At 66.9% G+C, this 23,844-nt stretch overlaps 9 protein-coding genes across 9 annotated transcripts in view; 3 read left to right on the forward strand and 6 right to left on the reverse strand.

Annotated features, from left to right (window-relative positions):
* The window catches only part of EMIHUDRAFT_449345 (hypothetical protein), a gene marked incomplete at its 5' end in the record, with an annotated part of 4,869 nt that extends 3,938 nt beyond the window's left edge, over positions 1-931 (reverse strand). The window contains 2 exons of the mRNA XM_005786721.1: positions 600-796; positions 871-931. Of these exons, the coding sequence (XP_005786778.1) occupies positions 600-796; positions 871-931 (258 nt within the window). The remainder of the gene's footprint in view (positions 1-599; positions 797-870) is intronic.
* Positions 932-1,277: 346 nt separating this feature from the next.
* EMIHUDRAFT_202111 (hypothetical protein) lies at positions 1,278-3,426 on the reverse strand (the record flags this gene model as incomplete). Its single annotated transcript, XM_005786722.1, has 7 exons — positions 1,278-1,439; positions 1,549-1,614; positions 1,851-1,988; positions 2,074-2,337; positions 2,450-2,482; positions 2,845-2,992; positions 3,074-3,426. The coding sequence occupies 7 exons, from the start codon at positions 3,424-3,426 to the stop codon at positions 1,278-1,280; spliced, it is 1,164 nt and encodes a 387-aa protein (XP_005786779.1).
* Positions 3,427-7,452: 4,026 nt separating this feature from the next.
* On the forward strand, positions 7,453-8,442 carry EMIHUDRAFT_98742 (hypothetical protein; the record flags this gene model as incomplete). The annotated part of the gene is made up of 1 exon (XM_005786723.1): positions 7,453-8,442. One exon carries the CDS (start codon positions 7,453-7,455, stop codon positions 8,440-8,442), a length of 990 nt encoding a protein of 329 aa, XP_005786780.1.
* Positions 8,443-8,727: 285 nt separating this feature from the next.
* On the reverse strand, positions 8,728-9,384 carry EMIHUDRAFT_202113 (hypothetical protein; the record flags this gene model as incomplete). The annotated part of the gene is made up of 1 exon (XM_005786724.1): positions 8,728-9,384. The coding sequence occupies one exon, from the start codon at positions 9,382-9,384 to the stop codon at positions 8,728-8,730; it is 657 nt and encodes a 218-aa protein (XP_005786781.1).
* Positions 9,385-9,894: 510 nt separating this feature from the next.
* EMIHUDRAFT_202114 (hypothetical protein) lies at positions 9,895-11,106 on the reverse strand (the record flags this gene model as incomplete). Its single annotated transcript, XM_005786725.1, has 1 exon — positions 9,895-11,106. The coding sequence occupies one exon, from the start codon at positions 11,104-11,106 to the stop codon at positions 9,895-9,897; it is 1,212 nt and encodes a 403-aa protein (XP_005786782.1).
* Positions 11,107-12,443: 1,337 nt separating this feature from the next.
* Positions 12,444-13,463, forward strand: EMIHUDRAFT_202116 (hypothetical protein; the record flags this gene model as incomplete). The annotated part of the gene is made up of 2 exons (XM_005786726.1): positions 12,444-13,013; positions 13,107-13,463. The coding sequence occupies 2 exons, from the start codon at positions 12,444-12,446 to the stop codon at positions 13,461-13,463; spliced, it is 927 nt and encodes a 308-aa protein (XP_005786783.1).
* Positions 13,464-15,379: 1,916 nt separating this feature from the next.
* Positions 15,380-17,128, reverse strand: EMIHUDRAFT_98744 (hypothetical protein; the record flags this gene model as incomplete). The annotated part of the gene is made up of 2 exons (XM_005786727.1): positions 15,380-16,089; positions 16,156-17,128. The coding sequence occupies 2 exons, from the start codon at positions 17,126-17,128 to the stop codon at positions 15,380-15,382; spliced, it is 1,683 nt and encodes a 560-aa protein (XP_005786784.1).
* Positions 17,129-21,458: 4,330 nt separating this feature from the next.
* Positions 21,459-21,683, forward strand: EMIHUDRAFT_59784 (hypothetical protein; the record flags this gene model as incomplete). Its single annotated transcript, XM_005786728.1, has 1 exon — positions 21,459-21,683. A coding segment is annotated over one exon (225 nt), but the record flags the coding sequence as incomplete, so codon positions are not given.
* Positions 21,684-22,231: 548 nt separating this feature from the next.
* EMIHUDRAFT_449346 (hypothetical protein) overlaps positions 22,232-23,844 on the reverse strand; it is a gene marked incomplete at its 3' end in the record, with an annotated part of 3,074 nt that continues 1,461 nt past the window's right edge. Inside the window, exons 5-10 of the mRNA XM_005786729.1 lie at positions 23,703-23,751; positions 23,282-23,410; positions 22,841-22,971; positions 22,661-22,742; positions 22,499-22,581; positions 22,232-22,364 (exon numbers count right to left, since the gene is read on the reverse strand). Coding sequence (XP_005786786.1) covers positions 22,232-22,364; positions 22,499-22,581; positions 22,661-22,742; positions 22,841-22,971; positions 23,282-23,410; positions 23,703-23,751 — 607 coding nt within the window. The remainder of the gene's footprint in view (positions 22,365-22,498; positions 22,582-22,660; positions 22,743-22,840; positions 22,972-23,281; positions 23,411-23,702; positions 23,752-23,844) is intronic.

Consider the following 23,844-nt stretch of genomic DNA (forward strand, 5'->3'; position numbering starts at 1 on the left):
GGGGAGGGGCGAGAGAGGCTCACCGCTGGCTGAGGCCCCTGCGACGGCGGCTCGTCGCTGCTGCCGCCGCCGTCGGCCGACCCTCCCGCCGCCGTCGCCCCCTCCGCCCCCCGCTTGCCCGAGGGCGGGGGCGGCCACTTGAAGCTCGCTCCGACCAGCTCGACGCTCGGCGCGCCTGCCTCGGCGCCGCCGCGGAAGTAGCCGTCCAGCGTCAGCGGCGGACGGCTCGAGCCGCCGCTGCCGCTGCTGCTGCTCCCGCTGCCGCTGCCCGTGTCGGTCCCGCCGCCGCCGCCCCCGCCGAGCAGCGCGGTGTGCGCCTCCTCGAGCGGCGACGAGGGGGCCGCCCGGACCGGCGGGGGGGCGGCGGAGAGGCGCAGAGCTGCGGCGGCGGCGGGGGGCGGGCGGAGGGCTGGCGGCTGCTCGAGGGGAGCGTCGAGGGGGAGGGGAGCGAGCTCTTCGGCAGAGAGAAACTTTGTGAGCCGGCGGAAGGAGACGGAGAGGTCGATGACGCGCGTGATCTGGTTGGGCAGCGAGTTGAGCGGGAAGCGCCTAGACACTTCCGAGACCCTTCCGAGACCCTTCCGAGACACTTCCGAGACTCGCGAGTCGAGGGTGAGGCGCATGAGCGTGAAGAGGGTGAGCGAGGTGAAAGCCTTTGGCGCGGTGAGCGGGTCTGGCGAGACGGCGGCAAACAGCGCGAAGGTGGCGACGGTGACGAAGATCGGGGCGGCGCCCCAGAGGAAGGTGGAGAGGGTGCCGAAGAGGGCGCCACGAGTCAGGGCGGACAGCTCCACCGCTCGCTTGGCGCGCACCTGCGCCTCAGCGGAGGCGCTCAGATTCGTCAACGGGGGGGGGGGGCAGCTCATCGACCGGCCTGGCGCGCGCGCGCCTCGGCGAGGGTGGGAGGCTCCCACGCAAACAGCTTGAGCATCCGCACGCCCTGCAGCACCTGGGAGAGGAGCGAGACGCGGCCGTCAGCGATTCGCCGAGGTCAGCCGAGATCAGTCGAGATTGCCCGAGATGAGGCGCAGCTCGCCTCGGAGATGAGCGAGACGCGGCCGTCCCTCGCGCGCATGATGCGCTTGGTGAAGACGGCCTGAAGCCGTGCCCGCCCAAGTTAGCCGAGGCTACCCCCGAGGCTACAGGTTGCTCGAGGTTGCCCGAAGTTGCCCGAGGTTGCCCGAGGTTGCCCGAGAACACGCACTGTGTGGGGTCGGCGTGCTACCTGCCCACCACACGCTCATGGCAGCTACTAGTGAGACGTTGGCACATGGCCTCTATGAGCCCGCCTGCTTCTTCCCCACCCACACGTTCAGAGGCAGCATCGCAACCATGATGCCGAGCCCCGCAAAGGCGGCCGGTCCGAGCACCGAGTAAAGCATGCTCGTCGCGATGCCGAGCTGCAGCAGGCAGCTCCAGATGCCGTGCAGGTACGGCACCTGGGAGGGGGGGGGGGGGTCAGGGGCTCGAGTCGCGCGGCTCCGGCTTTGCGTGCAAACGCGGCGCCGCGTCGGCGATCTTTGCGGCATCGATCTGCATGTACGACACGATCGGCCCGACGCCGAAGCAGGCGCGCTGTTCGGCAGTCATGCGCAGCGCCTTGTCGTACACAACCTGCCCGAAGGGAACCTCGGAGGTGCCTCGGAGGTGCCTCGGAGGTGCCTCGGAGGTGTCTCGGAGGTGTCTCGGAGGTGCCTCAGAGGTGCCTTGGAGGTGCCTCGGAGGTGCCTTGGAGGTGTCTAGGAGGTGTCTCGGAGGTGCCTCGGAGGTGCCTTGGAGGTGTCTAGGAGGTGTCTCGGAGGTGCCTCGGAGGTGCCTCGGGAGTGACCAGCCGTAGGGCGCACACACACCTGCCCGATGGCGGCGCGCACGCGCAGGCCGAGCCGGAATCCGCGGAAGAAGTACTGGCCGAGGGCGAGAGACTGCACCTCGGCGGCGAGGAACATGGCGGCGGCGCAGCCGAAGGCGCCTCCGCGTGACAAGCCCGCCTGCGCCGGTCGCCGTTGAGGAGATCTTGGCCGAGATCTGGCCAAGATCTGGCCGAGATCTACCCGCGATCTACCCGAGATCTACCCGAGATCTGGCCTGTGACGCGTCGCCGTTGATGTAGCCGACAATGACGTTGATGAGCGCGGGGTTGACGAAGATGAACACGTCGTTGACCAGCTTGTAGCCCGCCGACGCCCAAAAGTAGCGCCCGAAGGCCCCGTGCGCTGCGCCGAAGAAGGAGGCGTCCAGCCCTCCCCTCCGCGCCACCTCGCCCTCCCACGCCGCGTGCAGCAGGCCCGCGTTGTGCGCGGCGCTGTCCTCTTGCGACAGGGCAGGCACGTCCTCCGCCTATCCGAGAGATGAGGAGATGCGGGGAGATGTGGGGAGATGTGGGCGACAGGGCAAGCACGTCCTTCGCCTCCAAGGGCCGCCTCCGGCCGGCGGCGAGGAGAGAGCCGACCCAGTTGAAGGTGAGAAGCGAGGCGATGCTTGCCTACGCGGTGGGCTCGGAGACGGCTCAGCGGGAGGGGCAGGGGCAGGGCTTGGAGGAGGAGGGGTGCTGCTCGCCCTCTCCTCGCCGCTCTGCCGGGGAGGGGCCGCCGGCTCGCCAGCCTCCGGGACGGAGGGGAGGGGCGGAGCTGCGCGGCGGGCGCGCGCCGGCGACGCGCCGACAGCGCGAGCGGGAGAGCCGCAGCGCTGCTCGTCGTCGTCGGCGGCGTGGCGGGTGGGTGCGAGGGCGGAGGCGGAGTCCGAGTCTGGCTCGAAGAGGGAGAGGCCGCCGGCGAGCAGGGCGGGGAGGAAGGAGGCGGCGGAGAGGAGGAGGCGCGGCGAGGAGCGGCCTTGGCCGAGCGCGACCAGCGCCGCCTCGAAGCGGAGCGCGGCGATCAGCGCCGCGGCGATGCACCAGTACCGCACAGAGCGGCCCGCCCCGCGCCCAGCCTTCCTCTCCGCGAGCGAGAGAGCAGACAGGGCGAGCCAAGACACAAAGCCGGCCGCGTGGCAACTCATCTCGAACCGCACGGTCTCGCCGCCGCCGCCGCCTCCGCCTCCGCCTCCTCCGCCGCCGTCGTACGAGTACGCGTACGAGTAGCCAGAGGAGAACTCGACCTCGAGAGAGACCGGTGCGTCGCCGCCCGAGAGCCAGCTGCCGCCGCCGGGAAGCGTGCCGTTTGTCCCGCCCGAAGAGGAGTCGTCGGCGTGGAGCGCCGTGAGGACGACCATCGCCGCGTGGTAGCCAGCCATGCAGAGTCCGCACACGAGGTGGATCCACTGCAGCACAGCGTTCCGTCGCTCGATGCCGCTCTCTGCCGGCGGCGCCCTCGTCGCCAGGGAAGGCAGGCGGACCCACCCGACGATGAACGCGAGGATCAAGAGCGGCAGAAGTGCGGCGTCGAGCCAGATCCGGCTGATCGCCTCGTGGGCGAGTGGGGACCACATCGCTCGGCGATCGGCACGGAGGAGCGCTTGTCGGCAGGCGAGTAGAGACCACGCCTGTCTCGCCAGGCTTGTCGGTGAACTCAGTGAACACTCGCAGACAAAAAAAATGCCTTTAATTCTTTTCCTCGCGATGTCCACCCCGTCGCGCCGCCGCTCGCGCCGCCTCGCCTCCGCCTCCTCCGCCCCCTCGCCAGACACGCCGCCGCCCGCCCGCCTCCTCGACCTCCCCACGGAGCTCCTCTCGCGCGCCCTCTCTCGCTGCGACCCCGCCGACATCGCTCGCGTCGCGGCCGTCTCGCTGCTCTTCCACGCCTCGCTTGCGCTGGAGGGCATCCGCTTGTGGGCGCGAGAGCGCGGCTTCGAGCTGCCGGCGCAGCCAGAATACGAGAGCTGCGCCGTGCGGTGGCTGTGCTATTCTGCGCTGCTGCGCGAGTCCAACCCGCCGGCGAGGGCTGCGGCAGGCGAGTCTCACAGCCTCTTCATCGACAGCGAGGGGCGGCTCTCGTCGTGCGGAAAGGCTGAGATCTGGACGCCGGGACTGCTCGGCCACGGCGAGGGCGTGACGCGGCTGAACATGCCGACACGCCTCCCTTCTTCCCCGCTGGGCGGCGAGCGCGCCATGAGTGTGACGGCGGGAGCCACGCACAGCCTCGCCCTCGCCGCCGACGGTGCCGTCTGGAGCTGGGGCTATGGAGGTCGTGGCATGCTGGGCCACGGCGACGAGCAGAACCAGCTGCTGCCCAAGGAGGTCGAGGCCTTTGCTGGCCAGCGCGTCGTCGCTGTGTCGGCTGGAGGCGGGCACAGCCTCGCCCGCACCGCCGACGGAGCCGTCTGGAGCTGGGGCTGGGGATACTTTGGCCAGTTGGGCCACGGTCACTCGCAGACCCAGCCCAAGAAGGTCGAGGCCTTAGCTGACCAGCGGGCCATCGCTGTGTCGGCTGGAGCCCGCCACAGCCTCGCCCTCACCGCCGACGGCAGCGTCTGGAGCTGGGGCAGTGGTCTCTACGGCAAGCTGGGCCACGGCGACGAGCAGAGCCAGCCGCTGCCGAAGAAGGTCGAGTTGGCTGGGCAGCGCATCATCGCTGTGTCGGCTGGAGGATACCACAGCCTCGCCCTCACCGCTGACGGCAGCATGTGGAGCTGGGGCAATGGAGGCCAAGGCCGGCTGGGCCACGGCGACGAGCAGACCCAGCCGCTGCCGAATAAGATCGAGGCCTTTGCTGGCCAGCGCGTCGTCGCTGTGTCGGCTGGAAGCGCGCACAGCCTCGCCCTCACCGCCGACGGCGCCGTCTGGAGCTGGGGCAGTGGACGCGAGGGCAAGTTGGGCCACGGCGACGAGCAGATCCAGCTGCTGCCCAAGAAGATCGAGGCCTTGGCTGGCCAGCGCACCGTCGCTGTGTCGGCTGGAGGCCACCACGCAATCGCCGTCACTGCCGACGGCGCCGTCTTCACGTGGGGCAAGGGCGAGAGCGGCTGCCTAGGCCACGGAGACGACCTGTCGAACCAGCTGCTGCCCAAGAAGGTCGAGATGTGGGCGCAGGGGCAGTGAGAAGCCTGCGCAGATGGACAAGGAGGGGATGCTCAGGCTTCTCGCGGAGCTCTCGACGAGGAGAGGATTCGGTTCGGCGTCACGGCGGGGCCGAGCCGGAGGGTGGGCGCGGCGGCGGTGGCGGCGGAGGCGGCGGGGGACGAGGCTGGTGTTGGCTGAGGCCGTCGCCGAGGTGGCGACCGCCGAGGCTGCGGCGGAGGCTGCTAGGGCGGGGGTGGAGGCGGCAACCGCCGAGGCCAATCGGTCGGCCGTGGCAGCTCAAGCTGATGCGGCCGCCGGGCTCGGCGTTCGCCCATACACGGAGGGAGGGGGCGCAGGAGCGGGGCAACAGGGAGTAGGCAGTAGCCCATGGGCCCCTTGAGAGACACCTTTAAGGCATACACACACTCGAGGCCGAAAAATAAAAGAAATTTTCGGGCCGGGGATTTGTTTTTCGTTGATGATGTTTTTCTTTTCCTCGCGATGTCCACCCCGCCGCGCCGCCGCTCGGGCCGCCTCGCCTCCGCCGCCGCCTCCGCCGCGCCCTTGCCAAGCACGCCGCCGCCCGCCCGCCTCCTCGACCTCCCCACGGAGCTCCTCGCGCGCGTCATCTCCCGTTGCGGCCCCGCCGACATCGCTCGCGTCGCGGCCGTCTCGCTTCTCTTCCACGCCTCGCTTGCGCTGGAGGGCATCCGCTTGTGGGCGCGAGAGCGCGGCTTCGAGCTGCCGGCGCAGCCAGAATACGAGATCTGCGCCGTGCGGTGGCTGTGCTATTCTGCGCTGCTGCGCGAGTCCAACCCGCCGGCGAGGGCTGCGGCAGGCGAGTCTCACAGCCTCTTCATCGACGGCGAGGGGCGGCTCTCGTCGTGCGGCTCAGAGCCGATGTTCACTCCAGGGCTGCTCGGGCACGGCGATGGCGTGGCGCGGCTGAACACGCCGACCCGCCTCCCTTCTCCGCTGGGCGGCGAGCGCGCCGTGAGCGTGACGGCGGGAGTTGCGCACAGCCTCGCCCTCACCGGCAGCGGCAGTGTCTGGAGCTGGGGCAGTGGAGGTGGGGGCATGCTGGGCCACGGCGACGAGCAGCACCAGCGGCAGCCGAATAAGATCGAGGCCTTTACCGGCCAGCGCGTCGTCGCCGTGTCAGCTGGCTTGGGTCACAGCGTCGCCCTCACCGCCGACGGCGCCGTTTGGAGCTGGGGCGGTGGAGGCTCTGGTCCCTTGGGCCACGGCGACGAGCAGAACCAGCTGCTGCCCAAGAAGCTCGCGGCGTTGGCGGGGCAGCGGACCATCGCTGTGTCGGCTGGAGCGCAGCACAGCCTCGCCCTCACCGCTGGCGGCGCCCTCTGGAGCTGGGGCCATGGCTACTCTGGCAAGCTGGGCCACGGCGACGAGCAGAACCAGCTGCTGCCGAAGAAGGTCGAGGCCTTAGCTGACCAGCGCACCGTCGCTGTCGCACCTGGATACTTCCACAGCCTCGCCCTCACCGCCGACGGCGCCGTCTGGAGCTGGGGCGAAGCAGCCCTTGGCAAGCTGGGCCACGGCGACCAGCAGAACCAACTGCTGCCCAAGAAGGTCGAGGCCTTTGCTGGCCAGAGCGTCGTCGCTGTGTCGGCTGGATGCGAACACAGCCTCGCCCTCACCGCCGACGGCGCCCTCTGGAGCTGGGGCTGGGGAGCCTATGGCCAGCTGGGCCACGGCGACGAGCAGGACCAGCTGCTGCCCAAGAAGGTCGAGGCCTTGGCTGACCAGCGCGTCGTCGCTGTCTCGGCGCGAGAGAACCACAGCCTCGCCCTCACCGTCGACGGCGCCGTCTTCACCTGGGGCAAGGGCGAGGACGGATGCCTAGGCCACGGAGACGACCTGTCGGACCAGCTGCTGCCCAAGAAGATCGAGGCGTGGGCGCCGGGGCAGTGAGAAGATTTCGCGCAGTTGGACAAGGAGGGGGATGCTCCGGCTTCTCGCGGCGCTCTCAACGAGGAGAGGATTCGGTTCGGCGTCACGGCGGGGCCGAGCCCAAGGGTGGGCGGGCGGCGGTGGCGGCGGAGGCGGCAGAGGACGAGGCTGGTGTCGGCTGAGGCCGTCGCCGAGGCGGCGACCGCCGAGGCTGCAGGGCGGCGGTGGAGGCGGCGACCGCCAAGGCCAATCGGTCGGCCGTGGCAGCTCGCTCTGATGCGGCGGCCGGCCTCGGCGTTCGCCGCGCTGATCGGCGACACTCTAGAGGGGCGCAGGCGCGGGGCGTCGCAACTGACTAAGGGGGGCGGTCGAATAAAGATTTTTCTTTTCGGCGTTGCCGAGTAGAGGCCTCCCCGCCACCCATACCCCCTCGCACGCCCCCCCCCCCGGGGGGGGGGGGCTCGCCGGGCCTCTGTTCCAAGAGGACTCGCGCGCAGGACTCGCTCTGAGTCCCTGCGACTTCCGGGCCAAGTCCCCGGTCAAGCTCCCCGGTCAAGAGCTGACCGTAACCCTAACCCTAACCCTAACAGCTCCGCCGCCACGCCATGCCAGAGAAGATCGTCGTCTGCCTCGACTGGACGCCCAACACGAACCACTCTGGCTTCTTCGTCGCCGCCGCGGACGGCCTCTACGAGCGTGCCGGCCTCGACGTCGAGCTGCGCAGCGCCGATGCAAACCACCAGCTCACGCCGGCGAGGCAGGTCGCGGCTGGCCAGGCTGACTTCGCGGTGGCGCCGTCGGAGAGTGCAATCTCCTTCTCGACGACCGATCGCGACGTACCGAGGCTCGTCGCCGTCGCCGCCCTGGTGCAGGGAGATACGTCCGCCATCGCCACGCTCGAGAGCTCCGGCATCGACCGGCCGGCCAAGCTCGCGGGCAAGCGCTACGCCTCGTACGACGGCCGCTTCGAGGACCCGATCGTGTCGCAGATGGTTTCAAACGACGGCGGCGACGGCTCGGCGGTCCAGTTCCACTCGCTCGACTCGCACGCGTACGCCGATGCCGACACCATGGGCGCCGGGTCGGTGGTGGCGTCGTACCTCGAGAAGGGGCGGAGCGACGCGACGTGGATCTTCCAGGCGTGGGAGGGCGTGCTGGCGGCGCGGGCGGGCCAGCGGCTGAACCTCTTCGAGCTCAGCGACTTTGACATCCCGTACGGCTACTCGCCCGTCCTGCTGGCGCACCCGAGCATGGCCACCGGGGAGCGGTGCGAGGAGACGCGCGCCTTCCTCGCGGCGACGGCGGCCGGTTACGCAAAGGCGGCCTCCGACCCAAAGGCGGCCGCCGCCGCGCTGTGCGCCTGCGGCCACCCCTCGCTCGCGGATCGCGCCTTTGTCGAGGCCTCCGCCGCCGCTCTCGCTGCAAAGTACCTCGCGGCGGATGGCCGCTGGGGCAGGATGGAGGAGGGGCGGTGGTCCGCCTTTGTCGACTTTCTGTCGCGGTCGGGCATCCTCGTCGACCGGCAAAAGGCGCCGATCGCGCGTGAGGCCGTCGATGTGGCGTCGCTCTTCACGAATGAGTTATTGCCGCGCTGAGAGAATCAGAGGCGCGCAGCGGCCAGCGCGACGCGCTCGCAGGCCTCAGGCGGTCACAGGCGACGCTGAGCCGCGCTGCCTACTTGCCTACACCCTCTGGGCCGTATGCCCGCGCGTAGGGTAGCCGTACATACTCTACTCGGCTCCAAGCGGGGCCATCCGCTGGTTGTCGTATAGTTTAATAGTACTAGAACAAATGTCCCTTGCATGGAACGACTCCGCACGATTGAGGACTGTTTTGAGATGAGACATGCAGGGTAGTGGGTACCGCCTCGTTCTCTCGCCTCAGACGCGCCTCTCCTGCTCCTCCGCCCGCCGCCGCGCCACCGCCTCCTCCACCTCTCGCTCGACCGCCGCCCGCGCCTCTGCCAGCCGCGCGCCCTCGGCCCTGGCCGCGGGATCGGCGGGTATCCCCACGTCCGGGTGGGAGCGCTGGGCCGCCGAGTGTGCGAGAGCCGCTCGCTCCACCGCAAGCTGCGCCGACGCCTTGTCAGCGGCGCCGCGCTCTTGCTCGAGGGCGACCTGAGAGCGGAGCGCGCTCGCCCGCTGCTGCTCGAGGGCGATATTCGCTTCGGCGATCGCCGTGCGCTGCGCCTCCAGGCTGCGTGTCGCAGAGGCGAGCTCAACCTCGAGCGCCGCGCCGTGCCGAGATTGGGTAGTGAGGGTCTCCTCGAGCGCCGCGCTCCGCCGCTCCGCTGCGTCCAGCCGCGAGCGCAGCTCGGCCACCTCCGAAAGAAGCGCCTCGCGCTGCCGCGTGGCCTCGCTCGCCACAGCTTCGGCCTCCGCCACCCGTTCCTCCATCACCGAGTCGTGCAGCGCAAAGGCTCCGTAGAGGAACTGGTCGTCGGACCCGAGGAGCGACGGGTGGGCTCGTCGAGCGGAGCGGTGCGCGGGCGAGCGGTGCGCGGGCGAGAAGAGGCCGCTCGAGGCGAGCAGCAGCATATAAACGCGTGTGTGTCGGCGGCGCACGGGCAAGTGGGTGTACCACGTTGCGAGAAAAGAATTTTGCCGAGAACAAGCCTGTTGCTGGTGATAGGGAACGCCGGCGAGCGCCGATTTGACTCTAACGATTTGCCGCCGATCACGCCGGTTCCCACATACCCGGTTCCCACATACGAGATACGTGCTGGCTGCTGCCGCAGCTCCACGCTCCATCTCGCGGATCAGAACCTTACCAACTGCCGCTGAAGCAGCGCTGAAGCGACCGCCCGCTGAAGCGACCGCGCGCTGAAGCGACCGCCCGCTGTGAAAAGCGACCGCCCGCTAAGCCTAAGGGCTAATACCGGCATATTATCGCATATTGCACACGCACACGCGCGCGCGGAGGGGGGGGCGAGTAGAGTAGGGGGCCGAATGAACAAACCTTACTCCTTACTGCTCGCGACAGCATGTAGCCTCGCACAAGCAGCTCCAGACAAGCAGCACCGCACGCGCGCACACAACCGGCGACGCTTATACTTCGGCAGACAATGAAGGCCAGAGTTGCTGTTCGAAGATGTCTGCTGCGTTGGCATTGCCTGCGGAAGCCGCAAGCTCCAGCCATGACTTGCAGCGACGTGCCAGGCGAGCCTTTGCGGTCGGATCCTCCGTTTGTTGCCATTTGACGTCGTAGAGCATGGCAGTGCACAGCATACCTACTGGCTCTCCTGCTTCGGCGGCTTCCTGGAAGAGCTCGCAGGCCTTCTCGCGATCTCGAGCTACGCCTGCGAGCCCATCCCACAAGGCTTTACCCCACTGGGCCCGACAGTACATGTCGCCCTGTGCAGCGCCGGTCTGCCACCAACGTTGTGCAGTTCTCTGTCCGTGCTCGCCCTCGCCCTCGAGACTGGCCGCGTAGTTGCGAATGCAGATGGGGAAGCCACGTGAAGCGCCGCGCCCCCACAGCTCGACCGCGAGCGCCACATGCCCGTGGTCATAGCATAGCTGCGCCGCGGCGCCGACACTTTCACTCGTGTCGCAAGCGGCCAGTCGCTCCGTAGCCTCCAGGAAGAGATCCTCGCTTCGCTCGAAGCCAAAATCGCCCGTTACATGACAGCGCGCGATACGTAGGAGCGCTGGAAAGGAGCTCTCAGCAGCGAGATGCTGCAATGCGCCAACAAAATCCGATCGAAAGAGCCTGGAGACAGCACGTAGCCGGGCCATGGGCAGTAGCTCCCCTTGTCTGCCACAGCTCTCCTGGCCGCGCAGGAGGCTGCACCGCGCCTCAAAGCTAAACGCCGTGGCGGCCATGATTCTCATTCGGCTGTCGGGGTCGAGGTGCTGCCAACCAGTCACGCAGAGCAGGTTGCCGAGGCGAACCAGGCGTGCTTTACCAGCACCCTTCAGCAGCACGGGCACTCTCAGGCTGCCATCCTTGCCCGCTTGAGGTGGCCCAGCCACTGTGCCAGTCACTCCGTTGAGATGAGCCGCGCCAACCAAGCCGTGCGCCCTCACGATCGTGCCGCTGGGCAGAGAGTGAGCAAGCTTCTGCTCCATTTTTGCGCGCCGCGCCAGCATTCGTGCGTGCTGCCTGCGTGCAGCCGCTTGCAGCAAAAGCGTGGCCGCCGTGAGAACAGCCTCACGCGCTGCCTCATGGCGAGCCGAAGCGTGCTGGGCGGCAAGCGCTGCCCGCGCAGCGGCCGCCTTGGCTTCCGACGCGGATGCGAGCAACACTGAGAAACGCATGTAATCTCGATATTAAAATATTCGTGCGCCAGGGCTAGGGCTCTCTAACCCCTAACCTTAAAATCCCTGTGTGGTGGCGGCGTGCCGTTCTCCCATCCCTCCCTTGGGTTGTCTGTTTTCTTTCTAACCCCTAACCCGATCCCGATCACCGGCGCCCCCGCTGGGTGCGCTTCTCACTCAGCTCCCCGGCCCTGGATGTGAGGTTACCGACTGCACTCCAAGTGCTCCAAGTGCGCTGCCGCCCTCCATCCGCCCTATCGGCCTTGCAGGTGATGACCCTCACCTCCAACGATGATAGGCTTTAATCGCGGCGGGACCACACGCTTTGCCTACCTTGGTGGCGTCCTCGGCCCCGCCCCTCACCTCTCCCGCCCCGCGGACCCGCAAAAACGTCTCGCGCGCGCGTGAACAGGGCTGAATTCGACCCCCCAAAGCTGTCCCCCCCCCCCCCCCCAAAAACGTACTTTAAACGACCATAAACTTCATTCTCCAGGGGCGCAAACTTTAAACCTCCATAAACATCATTTTGCAGGGGCTCCAGGCCCCAAATGACGTGTGGATGTTAGAGTGTTAGAGTTGTTTGAAATCGAGCTGCGCCCGCACTATTGCGTTCGTCACCTGCGAGGCAACCTTCGCCACCTTGGCCTTCCTCTCCCGCTCTGCCGCCGCCTCCGGGTCCTCGCGGCGGTCCGCGGCGGGTTGTCGCCGGCGTCGGCTGTCACGATCATGGCCGTGACGCCCTCGCCTGCCATGTCGAATCTCGGCCGATCGATCGCGCGTCCCAAAAGTCGCCAAAAGTCGCCAAAAGACGAAAAGTGGCGGCGCGTCGCAATCACCCGCCCGCCGTTTCGGCGGTCCCGCAGCTCGCGCGCATCTCCCTCTTTAAACCACCTGTAACATCACATTTAATGGTATTGCTAAAAATCTCTCTCTCGGACCCGCAGCCCTCCACCCATCCCGCATCCGCATCCCCCCCGACTAGGGAATTCGCCGGCCGAGATCCTCGCCGGGCGAGCCGATTTGACTCTAATTTGCCGCCGATCACGCCGGTTCCCACATACGTGCTGCCGCAGCTCCGCTCCATCTCGCTCGCGGATCAGACAGACAGAAAGAAACCTCGCGCGCGTGCTCGTGCTCATCTACAGCTGAGGCGCCGGCTCCGTTCGCACTGGCGCGGCCACTGCGATGGCAACCGCTGCCACAGCGGGCACGGCCTCGGCCTCAACGACGACCGCCTCCGCGCGTGTACGGGAGCACCCTCGAGCTTTCCATGCTGTGCCCGTGCGCCCCCTCGGCCGTCCCACAAGTCGTTTCGCGAAGCATTGATACCTCACGCAATGTCCGTCACAGCACTGCCGCCGCTCCCGCTCGACCGGGCATCGCCGGCGACGCGACTGCTGGAGAAGCGACGGCAGATGTTCGAGGTGCAAGAGGCGCTCGATTCGCAGGCGGAAGAGTCTCGCCGGCGCGAGCTCGTCTTTAAGCAGCGTGAGGAGGCGCTGCGCACCAAGGACCGCGAGCTGCAGGAGTCGCTGATCAAGTTCAACCGATTCCTGCAGGACAACGACGCGAAGCGTCACCGCGCCGAGAAGAAGGAACGCGAGGCCCACCGGCAGCGGGTCGCGCGTGAGGAGGAGATTGCGCAGCTCAGCTCGACGCTGCACGAGGAGCAGGCAAAGAGGGCAGAGAGGGACGGGGAGCTGCGAACAATGGCGCGCTACTCGGCCTTCATGCAAGCGTTCCAGCGCGCCCAGACAGAGTTCCCCGAGATCGACGACGTCCTCTCCCGCTACGACACGCTGCGTGCCGCGCACGACCACCTCGTCACCCGCTCGCGCGAGGCTGACGCAAAGGTTGAGGGGTCGCGCTCTCAGCTGCAGGCGGTGGTGCGAGAGACGAGCAACGAGGTGTGGCCACTCATACTGGCCCAATATCTCCCCAACTCTTGCTCCGCACCTCGCTCCTGACCGCCGGCTCCACGACCGATCCCGTGCCCACAGGTGCTCGCTCGCAACAACCGGATCGCGGAGCTGCAGCACGCCTCCGACAGCGCCGTCTCTGAGAGCCTCGCAGCTTCAGCGAGCGCGGAGCACGAGTGCGCGGCACTCGTAGATCGCAAGCTGCAAGCGGGACAGGTGGTGATGGCGTGCGAGTACATCTACGAGCGATGCGCAGACCGCTCTGCTGTACGGCAGGCCAAGGCAAAGAGGGCGGCCGCCCCGGACCCGTTGGCGGAGGCCTCCGTCTCTGACCTGCTGCGCAAGCTCAATTTTATCCGTGACTTTGCGCTCGACCTGACCGAGATTGTCCAGGAGGGTCGCAGCACCGCGGACTCGGCTGGGGGCGCGCCTGAATAGAATTTAAACAAAACAACTCTCTCTCACAGCAGACAGGCTCGACACTGGTGCGCGTGCGAGCCCCGCAGAGGTGCGGGCGAGAGGGCGGCCCGAGCCCGAAAGGGCCCGCCCTCGGCGTTGCTCTACATGGTAACGGATAAGAAGAGAAACACCCCCGGACTGGGACGCCGGCAGTCGAGTCGGGACACGCTGTGGTTCAGACGTCCCCCCCCTCGACGCAGTCGAGTCACTGACATGAATAGGGAGGAGAAAGTGTCCCCCACATATCACCACAGACGCAGCACAGGGGCTCCAATCCTGTCCCAGCCTGGGGGGGCCTCGCTAGATCTCCAGTGGGGAGTGCGAGGGCTGGATCGACTGCAGTGTGGGTTGTGGACCGTCGGGATAGCGTGTGGCGTAGATGTTCTCCTGGAAGTAGAGAGGCCGATGTCTCTCGCCCTGCAGGAAGGAGAAACTCGGATGGTTGAGTGAAAACTCCTCCCTGCGGTATGTGCGCTGAACGGGTTGCGCTATGTGCAGCACGGTGTTGAGGGCTCGGGAGGGCAACGACGGCGGCGTTGCCGAGCTCGTACAGGGGCCTCAATCCTGTCCCTGATGGGGTGCGCCTCTCGCCGCGCGCGTAGCAGTCGGCGCGCGGGTAGCCTCAGAGATGCGCAGAGCGAGATGCGGTTATCGGCGAACCAAGCCCTGGGCTTGGATAGGGCGCGGCGTAGCCGCGGCGCAGTGGATAGCGTGAAGAGCCCACTCACTGTCGTGAGCAGACCGCCGCTACCACGTGCGAGCCCCGCAGAGGTGCGGGCGAGAGGGCGGCCCGAGCCCGAAAGGGCCCGCCCTCGGCGTTGCTCTACATGGTAACGGATAAGAAGAGAAACACCCCCGGACTGGGACGCCGGCAGTCGAGTCGGGACACGCTGTGGTTCAGACGGTGCGAACTGGCGCGTGCTACAGTCTGTTGCGGGCATTAAGAAAACGTCGCATTAAGAAACCCTACCAAGCGATTTCCGCAAAAATCTAAGAAACCACGGCGCGCCGCAGGCGCGGCCCCAAGAAAGGGCCCACACACGAGTGTGAACAGGAGCCCCGCTCAAATTTTCTCTTCGCCTGCGGCGCGCGCACTTGTCATTTTGCCCAAGTCTGCGCACTGCGGTGTTCTGGGCGGTGACCGGTGTGGATGGGTGTGTGCGTCTTCCACTCTTCCTGTCATCCCAAGTGGGTGGCAGACTGCGGACTGGAGACATCCGGAGCGGTCCTACCAGCGCTTCCACGTTTTTAATTTTACCTAAAAATTCCTAGATCCCGGCTGACCTGGGGTGCCGGCCGAAGCTAAGAAACCACGGCATGGGGTGCTGTGTGGGGTGGGTGGAAAGGCTTAGAAACGGCGGCGGGCCGCGCGATCCTGTTTTCTTAATGCCCGCAACAGACTGTAGCACTATATCACAGGCACACCACCGGAGCCGCCTAAGCGACTCCGTTAAGAACGGCAATGCACTTAGCTCCGTGCACAATGCCGCTCTCCCCGCACGCTAGCTCGTTCACCGTCTGCCACGCCACGGCGGTGTGGAGAACGACGGACAAGCGCTGCATCTGCAGCCCGTGCCAGTTCTTGGTGGTCCATGTGACCTCATCGAGGTGCTGAGCGTGCGAAAGTTTGTTACTCAGCTGGTCCGCCATGAACAGAATTTAACAAAAACAACTCCCTCATGAATAGAACATCTGTCGACTGTTGGGATCAACTAGAGCTCTACGTGGACTGGGTAGACGAGCACCTTACAAGTGGTAGGCCAGGGGGCGCCCCTCGCAACTCCTGCGGGTGACCCAAACAGGCAGAACAACAACCAATGTCGGCCCGTCGTCGTCGTCAACCCCTTCCCAGACCCTCTCACCATCGAGTGTCTGAGTAAAGCAGCCGCCAGGTTCTAGTCCATCCACGCCTCATCTACATGGAGTAGCTCACCCGGGTCGTGGCAAGGGAGTGGGTTCGCGGAGGGCGTGCCGGCTGGGGGCATTCGATTGCACGCTCCGCCAACGCAGGCGCCCAGCACCTCCGTCGCGGGCAGGTAGCGGCGGACGATGGAGCGGCCAAAGGGCGTCGGATCGTCGCCTCCGACGTTGGCCATCTGGAACGGGTCGTCGGCCTCGCGGTAAACCTCGGACTGGTTGCTACACCACCAGTGGAAGGCCCACGCTGGCTGGCCCGTCGCGTGGTCGATCAGGCGGATGTTCCTCCACGTATTATCGTTGACATAGAACTCCGAGAAGGAGAAGTCACGCCACTCAGACAGCGCCGGTGGCGCGCTGCCGAGCGCGGCTTTGAACGAGAGGCCGTCGAGAGGGTGCGGCGCGTGCTTGGCTGCGCCTCCCAGCTCGGCGATGGTGGCGGTGATGTCGAGGTGTGTGGTGGGTAGCGGCCGCGTCTCGCCGCGCGGGAGACCCGGGCCGGCGACGTACATTGGCAGCCTGACGTCGGTGGCGTACGGCTTTGTCTTTCCGAAGAGCATGCGGTGCTCGCCGAGGTGGAAGCCGTTGTCCGAGGAGAAGAAGACGAATGTCGAGTCGGACAGCCGCATCTTGTCCAGCCCTTTGAGGATCACGCCGAGCATGTCGTCGAGGTCACGCGCCGCCGCGGCTGCGGGGGCAAGGGGGGTGGCTCGGGCGGGAGTGGCGGGTCGCGACCGGGGCGGGAGAGCCGCACTTCTGTTGCGGTAGACAAAGTCTTGCCGATCTGCCTCCCAGGCGTCGCAACAGCCCCTTGCGTGCAGCCCGTGGGGGTTGCCTTCGGCCGCGATGTGCTTCGGCACCGTACCGTTTGCAAAGGCCGCCCAGCTCGGCAGGTGCGGATTCCGGAGCGCGTTGTAGGACCATGCGTGCGTGCGGGTTGGGCAGGGGCTGCCGGTGAGGACCGTCCCCTTGCCCTCCCCATATGGCCCAACGGGTGTCGGGTCGTAGTTGTAGCGCTCCCAGTAGGGGTCCCAGAAGGCGTACTTTTCCTCCGGCTGGGGACCCTCACACGTGCCGCCGTGAACGGTCAGCGGAGTCACGTGAACAAAGAAGGGCCGCCTTTTGGCGACGGCAATCTCCACCTGCTCGAGGGTCTGCTCGCCCAGGTAGGCAGTTTGGTGCACGTTTCCCCAGATCTTTACCTGCTTCTCGCCGAGCAGCATCCCGGCGTCGTCAAAATTGGCTCGCCACTGACTCGCATTCAAGTAGTTGTAGGTGCCGCCCAGCCTCTCGCCGTGCAGGCGCGTGCAGGTGAGCCCACCCCAGTGGTGCCATCCTGCGGGGACGTCGCACTCCATGCCGTTGATGTACTTGCCGAGGAATGCGGTGTGGTACCCAGCGCGCTGCATCCACCGCCCTAGCGTGTCATTCTGCAGCTTTGACCAGGCAGCCACGCTCGGCGCCCGGGCGTTGGCGACATAGCCCACGTTGTGCGGGTAGCGGCCGGCGAGGAGGCTTGTGCGCGAGGGACCGCACACCGGCACGACAGCCACGTGGTTGACAAACTCGAGCCCGCCGTCGGCGAGCCGCTCCCTCAGGTGCGGCATGATGGCCTTGCGATCTTGCTTGTAGTCAAAGTCGAGGTCGTCGGCGAGCACAAAGAGGATGTTGGGCGCACGGGCCACGACCGCGGGCAGGAGGAGGAGGGCGAAGGGCACACACGGCATGGCACTGTTGGACCGGTTGTGCTGTGCTCGTCGCAGCGGCCACTACCTCACGCGTCGCAGCAAGAGGCGTGTTGCCGATACTTTGCAACTGTGTGAATTTTTTCTCTTTCTCTCAACTGTGTACGCCGACTCAGGGTGTGTGGCAGCCAGCTGGCTGGGTGTCTTGTGAGCTTGTTTGTGTCTGTGTGTCGCTCGTGCGTGTCGTCATCATCTGTCCAGCGTCCACCCATACCGCGTTGGTGTCCAGTCCGAGCCTGGCTGTTCTTCACCTTACTACCTACCTACCTACCTCTCAACTGTATCAAAGCGCGATTCCCAACTTTGTTGAAGGAGGTCGACCCATCTCGTCTGAGCGCGCGAATCTCTTCGCCAGTCCACACACACTCCCCGAGTTCGAATTCCTCTCGAACACGGAGACACGCCGAGATTTCCCGCACCGGCCGACTTATTGCCGTTAGAACTTCAAGTTCAAAAAGGAAGGCTGTCTTAGCGCGCGAATCTCTTCGCCAGAAAGAAAGAAAGAAAACAGACACGCCAAACGAGGGATGGGACGAGGACAGGGTCCCCACCTGCACGAGCAGGATTTTGGAAGGACGATCAGGGGGACAGGGTGGGGCTCTCCTGCTCCTGACAAGGGACACGACAGGCTCGCAGCGCGGTGCGCGGTGGACTCCCACATCCACTGGCGGTCTCATCTCAGTCTAGCGACCTGCCTCCAGCTTGTCGCTGGCAGCAGTCTCTCCACAGGCACACTGACACAGGGGTGGCAGGGGCGGCGGCACGAGTCTCCCACATACTATGCGGGCCTCACTAGAGGTGCGGCCTGTGCGTGTCCTCGCCCTTGAGGGAGGAGGGGAAGAGGCTGTGTGTCTGTGCATGCATGTGTGTGTGTGTGTATGTGTGTGTGTGTGTGTGTGTGTGTGCTTCGCCAGTCCACGCCCACTACACCTCTTCGAATTCTTTGACCCACCGAGACACGCCGAGATTCCCGAACCGGCCGACTCTGCTGACTCTGACGGCGGCCCAAAATAGCGAACGGTTGGAATCCATGGCAGTATCTCCTGTTGGCCCTCGCCGCTCGCCAATTCTCCCTCGCCGCTCGCCGATGGGGGCGCGCCGCGTTGTCGGACCACCCAAAGAGCATGGACCACTCGCACCAAAGGTCGGGCAACTCGGCAGCCGAAGAAGCCGCCAGCGCACGTCTACCGTTTCCCCGGAGCTGCTGCTGTCTGTGCGCAGCGAACTGCTCGCAAAAGGCGAGCTGTCTCCTCAGGACAAGGAGCTCTGCGCCTGGGCCGGAGGAGAGGTGTTTGTCCCATGGGAGGCGGATCTCTCGCCCGGCTCGGAGTTGTCTTCGAGTGACCTCTCGTTTGGCCTCTGAACCCTCGCCTCACACAACTCATCGTTGTATGTTTTGAGAGACCCGCTGCTGTCTATTATATTTGTTTACGTGCAAAGAAAACTCGCCTCACGGGTGCAGGCAGAGGCTGCGACACAACGTCACTGGCACTCCGTACTGGGTACTGGCAGTGCGACCCTCTGGCTCTGCGCCCTGTGCCGTCTCACGATGAGGTCCTCCGCCACCGCACGGACACGGTGGAGAAGTCCAGCAGCCCGCCAGCAGGAGCGTGTCAACACCATGCGAGTCGAGCTCTGAACGGAGGGTCTGTGGGGGACATGTCTGGCGGTGGCGCGGCACTCAGAGCGCCCGTTGCGGCATGGCGGCGAGACCACATAGTGGGTGAGCAGTGAACACTGCCTCGTGCACGATGGTGCCTCCCTTCCATCCCTTGCCTGATGCATCGTAGCGGGGATTGCCGTGCGAGAATTCCCGTGCGAGCGCAGCGCCCCCACGGACGGGCAAACTACTCGAACTCGTCGGTGGAACGGTGGGTGACAGGGTGAGGTGCGCCATGAATAGCGGGATACATCGACGCCATCCCTTCAGACAAAGAGCCACGACAAGAGCGGCTCCAATGTTTAGACGGGGTCTGAAAGAGTCAAGGAAGGGACAAGGCTAAGTGTAAAGTGATTGATGGGTGCGACCAGACACCAGAGGGATACGGCCTCGCGGTGTTTTGTTTTGTCGCCGCGGTGGGGGGGGGGGGAGAGAGAGAGATTTAGCAATACCAAACAATTTTAACACTCACACTTTGCCCCTGTTCACGCGCGTGCAACAGGCACAGAACCTGTGCTCGAGCTCGCCGGCGCCAAGGCGCCCCCCACTCGCCTTCGCCAAGCGCCGGCGCCGGCCAGCCCTGGCATCAGGGCGATGAAGAAGGGTTTCCTCACGCCCTCCAAGGCGCCCTCTCCGCTTTCGCCGGCGACTGCGCAGCGCACCCGCCGTGCCGCCGCGCCCGCCGCGCATGGCCTCGCCGCGCATGGCGGCCTCGCCGCGCTGGCGTCGCTCGACGAGACGTCCGAGGCACTGCGCGAGCGCGGCTATGCGACCCTCCGTCTGAGCGCTGACGAAGCGGAGGTGCTGGCAGAGGCGGAGCGCGCCGCCGGCGCCGCACTCGGCGAGGCTGGCAAGAGCCTCCTCTCCGTCAGGACGGTGGTCCGCCCCTCCGGCGCAAAGCGCGTCCTCACCGTCGGCCGCTCTCCGCTGCACACCGCCGAGTCTCTGCTGCGCGGCGCGGCGGACGCGGCGCTCGACGGCGTCAGCGCCCTCCTCGATCTCCCAGCGGGCCGGCTGCGCGCACTCGCCGGCGACCACAGCGAGACTACCCTCTCTGCGATGCAGTACGAGGCGGCGGGCGGAGCCTGCGAGGCGCACGAGGACCGAGGGCTCCTCACCCTCGTCGCGGGCAGGGAGGCGCTGCGCACGCTCGAGGTGTACGACCGCGTCACCCGCTCGTGGGTCGCCCCGCGGCCGCCTCCAGCCGCGCCACCCTCCCCCTCATCCTCCTCCTCCTCCTCACCCCCCTCCTCCTCCGGAGAGGACGCGTGGGTGCTCCTCTTTGCGGGAGCGACCCTCTTCCGCGCGACGGCGGGGCTGGTGCCGCAATCGGCCGACGCGGAGACCATCGGGGCGACGCTTCACCGCGTGGTTGCGCCCGCCTCGGCCGCCGCGGGCGGTGCTGCGGCCGCTGCTGCTGCTGAGCGGTTCGGTGGGCGGCTCAGCCTCGTCCTGCGCGTGCGCGCCACGCCGTCCGCAGCCTTTGACTGCGCGGCGCTCCGCGGCCGGCCCGGGGCCGTCCCTCGCTTCGTGAGCGCCCAGGAGAGCGTCGCGGAGCACCTGGCGAGCAAGAACTACGTCTCCGTCAACGAGTCGACGACGGGCGTGCCGCCGCCGCCCTCCTCCGGCTCTGCGCCGCCGCCGCTTGACGACCCCCGTTTCGGCGCGCTCGTCGAGCGCTGCTACGACGCGGCGGCCGAGCGATGTGCGCGCGCCGGGGCCGTCAGCGCCGCTCAACTCGACGGGCTCACGGACGTGGTCGCGCGGTTCAGCGACCCGCCGTCGCGGGCGCGCTGCCTGCTCGGCCAGCTGCAGGGCCTCGAGATGCTGCTGGTGCATGAGGAGGGGATCCGCGCAAAGGCGGCGCCGGGGGAGGGGCGGGCGACGTGCGGCGATGCTGCAGCAGGGGCTCTCAGCGACCGGCGAGAGCTCGCCGCCGCCCTCGCCGACGCCCCCGAGCTGAGCGCCTCGTGCGCGATGCTGCGTGAGCTGCTGCGGCGGCCGCAGGGAGAGGAGCCGGCGGCCGACGAGGCGGCGGACGTCGTTTCTCAGCCTTCGGAGGCTTCGGAGTATGAGGAGGCCGAGGAGGACGACGACGACGGGAAGGAGGAGGAGCAGGAGTCCGCCCCCCTGGCCCCCTTGCAGCTGATGCGCGTCACCGTTCCTCCGAACGTGCACGCGGGCGAGCAGATGGTGGTGCTGACTCCGACGGGGCAGCAGTACATGGTTGTGATCCCGCAGGGCGCCGGCCCCAACTCGCACTTCCAGATCGCAGTGCCGCGACCGCCAACACCGGAGGAGGCGGACGAGGTGGACCCGGGGGACGAGGAGGACGACGACGACGAGGAGAGGTTCAGCTCGGAGATGCCTCGGCGGGAGCGGGAGCGCGAGCTAGCCGCCCGACTGGCGGAAGCGCGAGCGAGACAGGCCGATGCGCGCGAGAGGGAGGAGCGGGCGGCGCGGGAGCGCGAGGCAGAGGCGGCCCGCCGCCGCCGTGTCATCCGCGAGCGCATCGACGCCACCCGCGCCATCCTCACCGAGCAGCTCGAGCCGGACGCCGCCGACCTCGTGGTCCGCAATGCCGCCGCGCAGCAGCTGCAGGCTGCCGCCCGCGGCTATGCCGTCCGCAAGCGCGGGTGGCCTTGGTCCCGGATCAGGCTAACCGTGGTCGATCAGGAGGGCATCGAGATCTTCTTCACGTTGAAGCGGCGCACGCGTCTGGGCAAGCTGATGAGCGCATATTGCCAGCGGCAGGGGCTAGCCACCCAAGGTGTGCGGTTCCTCTTTGACGGGGAGCGGCTCAACGCATACCATACGCCGGTGGAGATGGACATGGAGGACGGCGACATCATCGACGTGATGCGGGAGCAGCTTGGGGACTGAGGTCTGATGCGGGAGCAGCTTGGGGACTGAGGTCTGAGCAGGTGTTTTAGCCGTCGTGTCGAACTGTGCGGCGTGAGATCGGAGGAGGACCGGTGCCGGTGACATATTGTCTCGCTGCTCACCCATGTGCTCGCCGCGCCACGAGTGGAGACTGCACGACTCTGAGTGTGGGGAGACTCAAGAGACTCTATAGGAGTCTAGAGACTGTGTGCGGAAAAACCATTCTCAGAGTGTAGTAACTCTGGGGTGTTCAAGCGCGGGAGAGTGTTTTTCTATTTTTTGCAAGACCGTCGGACTGAGAGTGCAATAGAGCTGCCGACATATCGTCATCGACTGCGGTTGAATCTTGTATGTGCTACGGCTCGATCGACGGAGCACGGAGGGCGGCGGCCGGTTGTGGCTTGTGCAAATCTCTATCATGACAACGACACCCTCTGCCGACTGCCGTCCCTCCGCTCCGCGCCCGTCGCGCGAGCGGCGCTCGAGAAAGCGCTCGCAGGGCGCTCGAGTAGGGGTCACAGTGGGTGGCACCCGCCGGGGCCTCAGGCCTGCAGCGTGCCGGCGGAGAGGAAGGTCGCCTTGACGGTGTTGCCGTCGAAGTCGCGCCCGTTGAGCGCCTCGAAGGCCTTGACGGCGGAGGCGATCTGCTCGTACTTGAGGTACGCGTTGCCTAGTCTCGGCTCACCTCGGGTGAGCTCGGGTCCTCTCGGGTCCCTCTCCTGCTTGCGGCTCGCGGGGGAAAGTTGCGTTGCTTTCCGTCGCCCGGCTCTCCCTCGCCCCTCCCTCTCCCTCGGCTCTCTCTCGGCTACCCCTCGCCCGCGTCGGGCTCGCCCTCCTTCGGGCACGAGAAGTGCAGCAGCTTGCCGTGCTCCTCGCACGCGGAACGGATGTCCTGACGCGGCACAGTCGAACACACGTCATCGGACGCGTCCTGCGCGTGTCGCCGCCCCCTCGCACGCAGCCGGAGCTGCCTCGACGCACTCGGCGTACTCCGCGGCGTCGGCCAACACGGCGGCGGACAAGATCCCGCCCAGGGAGATCTCGTGCGTTGGCCTACAAGCGGGCAGCGGCAGGACGCGTCACGACGCCTCGAGCCCTCTGCCGTGCGGCTGCCGGGGGGGGGGGGGGGGGGGATGGGGGGGGGTTGGCACCCCGCAGGCCGCGCGATCTTCATCTCGCGCCCGCAGAGCTCCATCCCGTTGAAGAGATTGAGCGCCGTGGTGCAGAGCTCCTCGGAGGCAAACTCGATGAAGGCGAACTTTCCGTTCGGGTCGACGCGCGCCTACGCACCAGACCGCCCCCCCCTCTCTTCTCGCCAACGCCGCCCTCCTTCTCCCCTAGCGCGCGGGCTCGACGCGCCTCGAGGACGGGCGGCAGCTGGCTGGCCGCCTGAAGGACATGTCCCGGACATGTCAAAGACGTGTCTGGGACGTGTCCGCGCCTCGAGCCGCAGCAAGCGAGCAGCGGGCCGACGCCTGCTCTGGCAGGGTCGACAGGGGGACCGTGAAGAGCTCCTGTTCACAGCTGGAGGTGTGAAGAGACGCCGTTCACAGCTGGACGGGGGGGGGCGTGAAGAGCTCCTTGAGCATCACCGGTGTGACTGCGCCGACGGCCAGGTTGCCAATGTAGAGCTCTCGCTGCTTCTTCGTGTCTTGCGTGACGCCGGCAGCGACGCGGTCGCCGACGATGCCGCCGGTCAGCCCGAACCGCTCGAGAAGGGCCTGGATGGCAATCAATGGCAACCAGTGGGGTCCCCCTCCTCCCGGATCGTCACAGCTGGTGGCCGGGCAGGGCGGCGCGAGAGCGCCGGAATGAGAATCGATGGTCCCTCAGAGAAGGCTTCCTCACAGCTAGCGGCCGGTGAGAGGGCGCGAGGAGGGCCGTAGGCGGCTTGAGCTGCTGCTGCGCGCTAGGAAGTGTCTGAGAAGGGTCTAGGAAGTGTCGGGGGTGGGAGTGTGTAGGAAGTGTCTGGGAAGTGTCTAGGAGGGCCTTCGGAGGCTTGAGCTGCTGCACGGGCGTCATGGGCGGGATGTAGCCGTTGGGGTGGCCGATCTTGAGCTGCCTGAGAGGGGGGGGGGGGGGGGAAAAAAGGGAAAAGGGGGGGTGTAAATAAATTTTTTTTTTGGGGGGGGGGATATAAAAGGGGGGGGGGAAA

Source organism: Emiliania huxleyi (genome assembly GCF_000372725.1).
Source record: "Emiliania huxleyi CCMP1516 chromosome Unknown EMIHUscaffold_15, whole genome shotgun sequence".
NCBI classification, from domain to species: Eukaryota; Haptophyta; order Isochrysidales; family Noelaerhabdaceae; genus Emiliania; species Emiliania huxleyi.